Raw genomic sequence first — 6,702 nt, forward strand, 5'->3', positions numbered from 1 at the left:
GTCAGAAACGGGTTGAGAAGAGAAGACAGTTTACAGACCAGAGAAGCAGGTGTTCAGCAGTGGCCGTGCTCTGGCCCAGGGGCCCACCGACCCAGACGCTCTCGAGCTGGCGAAAGGAGACCCCTGCCCGCCCCGTCCCCTCTGGAAGCCTGTCCTCAAAGTTCAGCAAAGGCCATCCACTATCTTCAAGAACAACAGGAAGGGCTGTAGTGTGAGGAATGAACAGGAACGCCCAAATCCCAAGCAAAGACGCGCTCAGCGGCCTCTGGAAGCGGAAGGAGTAGCGTAACCAGAGTTACATGACCTGGCTGGACAGCAGCAGGCCTATCAAGATCGGCAACCGAGGAAAGAATCAGGAAAAGAAACAACAGCCACCTTAGAAGGAAAGCCTAAAAGCAATAAGACTGCGTCGAAAGTGTGATGAGGGAATGAACTCAGACAGGACCGATGTCCACATCAGACAGAAACGAGAACCCGAGAGAAGAATCCAGAATGCGGGTGAAGTTCCAGCGTACGTGCCAACGGAGTTCCCGGAGGGAAAAACCAAAGCAGCAGAACAAATCTCTCGTCCTGGGATCAGGAAGAGCTCTCCTGGCGCAAAGGCTTGTGCTGCTCACGGCAGGAACAACAGGACTTCACAGACAAAGGGAAGAAGCCTCCGGGCGCCCGGGCCGGAGAAACAGCCCCCCGCAAGGACTGTGTGTCCCCGGGTTGCCCAGGACAGTCCTGGTTCAGGTCGTGGTCCCGGCGTGCGTACCAGCGGCCCCCTTTCTCTTGCTGAAGTCACCCGATTTCACCCGCGTAGACGGGCATCAGGTTTTCACAGCGACACTTCATCCTGGGACAGAGAGGCAGCATTTTTAAGACTTTCATGTGAGAAAGAGCTCAGCCACGCATTTTATATCCAGCTAAGTATTATCTGAAAAGGCTACAGCGGGCTATGAACGTGGAAGAACATGGGGAATTTTGTGCCCATGAGCGCTTTCTGAAGGGCCTGTTAGAGAACGAACTTCAGAAAACAAAGAAACCACAGGGGAAACTCTGGCCCGAGGTCATCAAAGACGTTTCTCATGTGTCCAAATGAAGAGAAGCTCTCCACAGAGGACCAGTCCCGAGAAAGTCCTGCTCTGACATGGAGAGAGGAGCTGTGTGGTTTCCTCTAAAACTTATTTCAGTTCCAGATTCCGGGAGAATTCCTTATGCTGTTTGCTCCTCACCACGACCAACGTGAAGCGTTTCGCTGTGACTCAGTCTTGTTAAACTCACACCCTCAGACCTCCAGCTGTTCCCCCAAGACTGCCAGCAAAAAACAGCCTTCAAATTCACATCACGAGATTAAAATTTCTGCACAGTTTCTTAATTCTAGCTCAGCAGAAATTCTCAGGGCCCTGCGCAGGCCCCTAGCAGCCTCTGTCTGGATCAGGGCATTGCTAGGGCGGCTCGGGTTTTGCAGACCAGCTGAGTTGATCTTGTGTCCCAGTTCTGTGCAGACTAAGTTTACAAATACACGTTGCATGAAAGAAACATTTAAGAATGAAGTATTTCCTTAGGAAACCAGAAAAAAAATTTTCTTTGGAGTGGCTGAAGACCCTTCTTTTAGAGAGTGGGACTCAAACATAAATATAGCTTTTTCAGTCTAATAGTTAAAGCATATTAGTTTGTACTAATCCGGCATAAGAAACCTAAACACAGAGTGCTTTTAATCATTAAGATTAGATTAATTCTATGCGAAGTGCTTTGCTGAGAAGTGCTCCATGGTTAACACAGCTTTAGAGAGAAAGCGCAGGTATAAAAATGCTGTTTTCCACACCCAGAGAACAAACTAGCACATATTGTAAGACATCATCTAAGGCTTATGCTTGCCCAGTAAGAGCTTCACTGTGCGAAGCGTCAGGTTTCAGGAAAGAGGCCGGTTTTGGAGGCGGCGGTGGGCAGGCTGAGGACCTGTAAGACTGGAGAGGCTGCCTGCAACTGTGGGCCTGGCATCAGGGGCAGAGAGTGAAGCTCTCCGCGTCCTGACCCTCAGGGAAGGTCGCGTCCCCTCCCTGGCCGCCCCTCCGGTCCGTGGCCGCACCCTGGGAGTGCGTCCCGCGGTGTGCGGGAACAGGCTGGGGTCAGGTGGGTATCTCGGCACCTGGCACATAGTAGGTGCTCAGTCAATCCCCGTGGGATTCCCCAGTCCGCGAAGGCCCCTTGGACATGGGCCGGGGCAGGGCCCAGGATCCAGCTGACGGCCACCCTGTGCTCACTTACTTGTTGTACAGCACGATGTCAGGCTTCCAGATCTTCTGGGCAGGGACGCGCATGAACTCCGCCCCATCGTAGTCAGACGGGTTCCACTTCAGTTTGTAGTCATTCCAGATCTGGGGACAGGAGCAAGGAGAGGGGGAGGCAGCAGAAGGGCCCACAGGGTCTCCTTCCTTGACCTCGCCCGACTTGCTGAAGCCCCCACGCATCTCTGAGCCAGTGGGGGCGACCGCGCTGGGCTGCATGTGCAGGCTGCCTCCGCGGCGAGGCCAGGCAGCCCCGCACAGACCAACACAGATCACTGCTAGTGCAGGCCAGCTGCATGCCTTAAGTGCCTGCTGTTTACGTCCTGAGATGGCTCTCCAGGAGCTTCTCCACACCTGTTCCCCACCCAGCCCCAAGAACAGGGTGCTGATGACACACAGCCCTCTTCCACCTCCAGGTTAAGCGGGGTTGGTGTCTGAAGGTTCTGGGCAAGGAGCCAGGACCCCACTGGGGCCCGAGAAGTATTTAGGAGCAGAGGCTGGGGGATCGGAAGAAGGACGGGTGAGGCTGCCAACAGGTGCATAATGGGCCCCGTACCCTCTTGGCTCCCCGGCCTCCAGGGCACAGGAAGGCTATGTGGGCGTGCAAACAGTCACATTAATCCAGGCAGTCATTTGTCCAGGTCTGGACAAGACCTCCTGGGGGTGGGGGCCCGTGAGAGCTGGTGTCTTTGGCCTCAATCTGCAGAGGAAAATGCAGAGCCCCACCCCCACTCTACCAAAGAAAACAGCAGCATCTGATTTTACTGAAGGATGGATTTTTGGCAAGAAGGGAAGGAGGTGGCTTCAGGCACCAGCCCTGGGTAGGGGGACCGGGCTGCAGGCCCAGGTCTGTCCCCGTGTGCGGTGTGACTGTGGAGGTCTCTCCCTCCAGGTGGCAACCTGTCACGTGTGACTTGAGGGGCCGACTTCTGGGGGGGGGGGGCTGTGCAGCAGTGCGCATGACCCTAAGCCCAGGAAGAGATGGACCGCCAGTCCACAGACCCCATCTTGGGCTCTTCTCAGGTGGCGCCGCAGAGACAGCAGTCACCACCAGGGGGCAGCAGCGCCCAGGGTCCGCTCACTCACTTGCTTGAGCCACAGGTTGGTCTCCATGATCTGGTTGACCTCGTCCTGGAAGGAGACCAGAGTGGACGTGTGAATACAAACACCAGGCTGGTTCTGGGAAAGGCTCTTCCATAAGGCCTGCACCCCATGCCCTGGCCCGCGGCTCTCGCACTCACCACCTTCACCAGCTGAGACATGGACACCTCAAACTGGATGATGACTGGGTCGGACACGTTGGCCACGGGCCGGATGATCTCATTGTAATCCTCGAACAGCCGCTCAAACAGACGGTGCTCAGCCTCGGAGGCCACGGCCGCTGACGGGAGTAAGCGTCACTTTTCCCCTGGGCAGGGACACCCCCACCCACAGTCTCCTCACCACCTGCTGCCGGGACTCTGCAGCACCCCGAGTTACAGATTGGGAAACTGAGGCCCACCAAACACATCCAGGAAGAAACCGTGGTTACAAGCCTGGACTGGAGTTTGGATCGCTGTGGTGCAAATCCTGCCGAAGTGCTTGTGAGCTGTGTGAGCTCAGGCCAGGGGTTTAACCTCTCTGAACCGGACTTTCTTTACCGCAGAAGCATGCATCGTATATGCGACCGCAGGGCTGCATTACCTGAAGTGCTTCTCAGGCGAGCGTAGGGAAGAGCTCACCAACTACCCTTACCTCCAACATGAACACAGGGCAGGGTCGGTGCAAACGCTGTCAGCCTGGGTTCAGCCACCTGCTACTTCCACGATGGAGAGACACGCGGGGCCACCAGGGGCCAGGGGTTCTGCCTCCCAGCCAGGAGACTGTAGCCCACCCAGGACCCGGTAGGGTTTTGGCCACCAACCCTGGGAGAAGCTGGGTGTCTAAGTGGCTCCCATGATCTCGGAGTGAGATCAAAGACCTGACTTCCTTGAAGGGGGGGAACCCTCTTTGTTCCTAAGCCACACCCCAGGCGACTTGAGTCAGCCCTCTGCCCTTCCCTCTTACAGGTCCGAAGAGACTCTAGGGAGGGGATGAGGGGAATCCTCGGGGAAGTCTAACCCAACTTGTCCGCGTCCTGAAATGGGGTCTTGCCTGCTGCCCCCTCCCAGACACAGCAGGGGCCACAGGCAGGGGCTACTGAGGAGCACAGGGACTCTGAGTGCTGGGGTCCCCAGCATCAAGGGGACAGAAACGGCGCTCCGCGGACAGACTCCCCTTGCAGCCGTGCCAAACCCCTGGCCCCTGGGCATCTGCCCGCCCTCCCGGCCGCCCGCAGGCCTTCCGGCGCGGTCAGCGCGGCTACTGCCCGGCGGGCTCCTCCCCGAGACCCGGCCCGAGGCACAAGGCGAGGCCAGGGGCGCGGCCAGGCGAGCGCGTCGGGAGTGGCGGGCGCGCCAGCCCCCAGCCTCCCAGCGATGCCCCCCTCCCGTAGGTGGTACCGGCCTCAGTTTCCCCATCTATTCCTAGAACGAGGGAGTGGGCGGGAGGCAGACAGTGGAACCGAAGACGAGGGCGCCGACCCCGCAACCCTGGGCCCTCTCGGCTCGCGCCCAGACGACTCCGGGTGGAGGGGTGGTCGGAAGGGCAACGGGGCCCCCGCAACCGGCTCCCCGCCCGGCCTAAGCCCCTTCTTGCGCCCCCCGCCCGTCTCTCCGGTCCCCCGCCCGTACCTGGAGGCAGCGGCAGCAGCAGAGGCAGCACCAGCAGCGGGAGCCCCGCGACCCCGGCTCGGCGCGGGCAGGCGCCCATGGTCGCGGGGAGCGCGCGGCCGAGGCGCAGGCGAACTCCGCAGCGGCTCCCGGCACAGTCCGCCGGCGCAGAGCCGGACTCCGGGCGCTGGGCGCGCAGCCCAACGCTGGCCCCACCCCCCGGCGGGGGCGCCCGAGGTTCCGCGGGCTGCGCTCGGCGGGGCGGTGGCGGAGGCGGGGCGTGTAGGGCGTGCGGGGCGGGCGCAGCCTCCCTCCCGCGGGGGACGTGCGTTCCCGGAGCGCGCGGGGATGGGGAAGAGGGGAGGCCCCTGGGTCCCGCCCCCTCCCCGCACTTGGGGACCTCCGGGCCGCCGGGCCGCGGGAGAGGCTCTGAGACACCCTCCAAAGACCTCGGGATCCCGACGCCGCTAAGTAAGTGCGAAGTGTCCCAGGTGTGATGCTGTGAAGCCGGGATTCGTGTTTTCCTTGTCGTTTGGGGGGAGGGGCGAGGCTGGAGTCGGTGGAAATGGGGTCCGCTGCCAGTGGGTACCTGTCAAGGCTGGAGGAGGGCCTGCAGGTTTGCTAGACCGCGCTACTTAGGACAGGTTTGAAGTGCTCCCTGATAGCAGGAAAAAGAAACTCAAAGAAACGAGGCTTCGAAATGGAGCCATCGGAGGGGCTCCTGCGCTTTGGCCCGCGGCTCGGGGCAGAGCCCCCTCTGCCCGCCCCCATCTGCGCCTGCGCCGACCAGGCCCTGGCTTCCCCAGCTCCCCCCTAACAACCCCGAGCCTCTGACTACCGACCCGCGTTGGGGTGGGGGGCATCTGCAAGTGAGTTGTCTTTATTATTTCCAGAATGGGTCGCCTTAAACCCAAAACAAAAGGAGACATTTTGCAGGACCCAGGGAATGTAAGAATTGGGGCCAGTCTCTCAGGCCCCCAATTAGAGCATTCTCATTCTCTAGGCAAAAGCCCCTACATTTGGAAAATATTGCAAATCAGATGTACAACCAAGGACTTGTATCCAGAAGGTGTAAAGAACCCCCCCCCCCAACTCAGAAGTCAGAGTACATAGGTGTGAGGGTCTTGCAGGGGGTGATGCAAGTGTTCTAAAACTGAATTATGGTGATAAACTTACTAAAACTCCAGTTGTACACATAAAACGGGCAAATTTTATACTATGTATGTTATACCTTAATAAAGTTGTCTTTAAAATCTCAACAGTAAAAAAACTAAAACCCAATTTAAAGAATGAGCAAGGGTTAAAGAGAGGTCAGCAGATAGGGTGTCCGTAGGCAAAAAAAAAAAAAAAAAAATTACATGTAAAGATGTTCAGTATTATTAGCCGTTAGGGGAAAGCAAATTAAGAGCTAGCGGATAGAGCACTTTGCGCCCACTGGGATGGCTAGGATAAATCCATACCAAGTGTGGACGGAGATCCGGAGCTCACGTACCTTGTTGGGGGGGATGCAGGATGGTTCGGGGGCTCCAGAGCCCCGTCTTACCGCATCCGGGAAGTTAACATACATTCCCCGCGTAACCCAGCGGTCACACTCCTGGGTGTTGATGTAGAGTGAAAACTCACAGAAAATCCCATACCCGTGAGTGTTTGTAGCGGCTCTAGTCATAGCTGCTCAAAACCGGTCACTACCTAAGTGTGCGTCGGCTTTTGCAGGGCAGACTGCTTACTGCTCAGCGAGA

The 6,702-nt window shown here is 58.0% G+C and overlaps 1 protein-coding gene across 1 annotated transcript in view; it reads right to left on the minus strand.

The window, feature by feature from the left end:
* Nucleotides 1-5,141, minus strand: part of CHRNA3 (cholinergic receptor nicotinic alpha 3 subunit) — a 20,952-nt gene extending 15,811 nt beyond the window's left edge. The window contains exons 1-4 of the mRNA XM_026510641.4: nucleotides 4,985-5,141; nucleotides 3,515-3,654; nucleotides 3,360-3,404; nucleotides 2,254-2,363 (exon numbers count right to left, since the gene is read on the minus strand). Coding sequence (XP_026366426.1) covers nucleotides 2,254-2,363; nucleotides 3,360-3,404; nucleotides 3,515-3,654; nucleotides 4,985-5,063 — 374 coding nt within the window. The 5' untranslated portion in view covers nucleotides 5,064-5,141. The remainder of the gene's footprint in view (nucleotides 1-2,253; nucleotides 2,364-3,359; nucleotides 3,405-3,514; nucleotides 3,655-4,984) is intronic.
* Nucleotides 5,142-6,702: the final 1,561 nt, after the last annotated feature.

Source organism: Ursus arctos, unplaced genomic scaffold (assembly GCF_023065955.2).
Source record: "Ursus arctos isolate Adak ecotype North America unplaced genomic scaffold, UrsArc2.0 scaffold_28, whole genome shotgun sequence".
Classification (NCBI taxonomy): Eukaryota; Metazoa; Chordata; class Mammalia; order Carnivora; family Ursidae; genus Ursus; species Ursus arctos.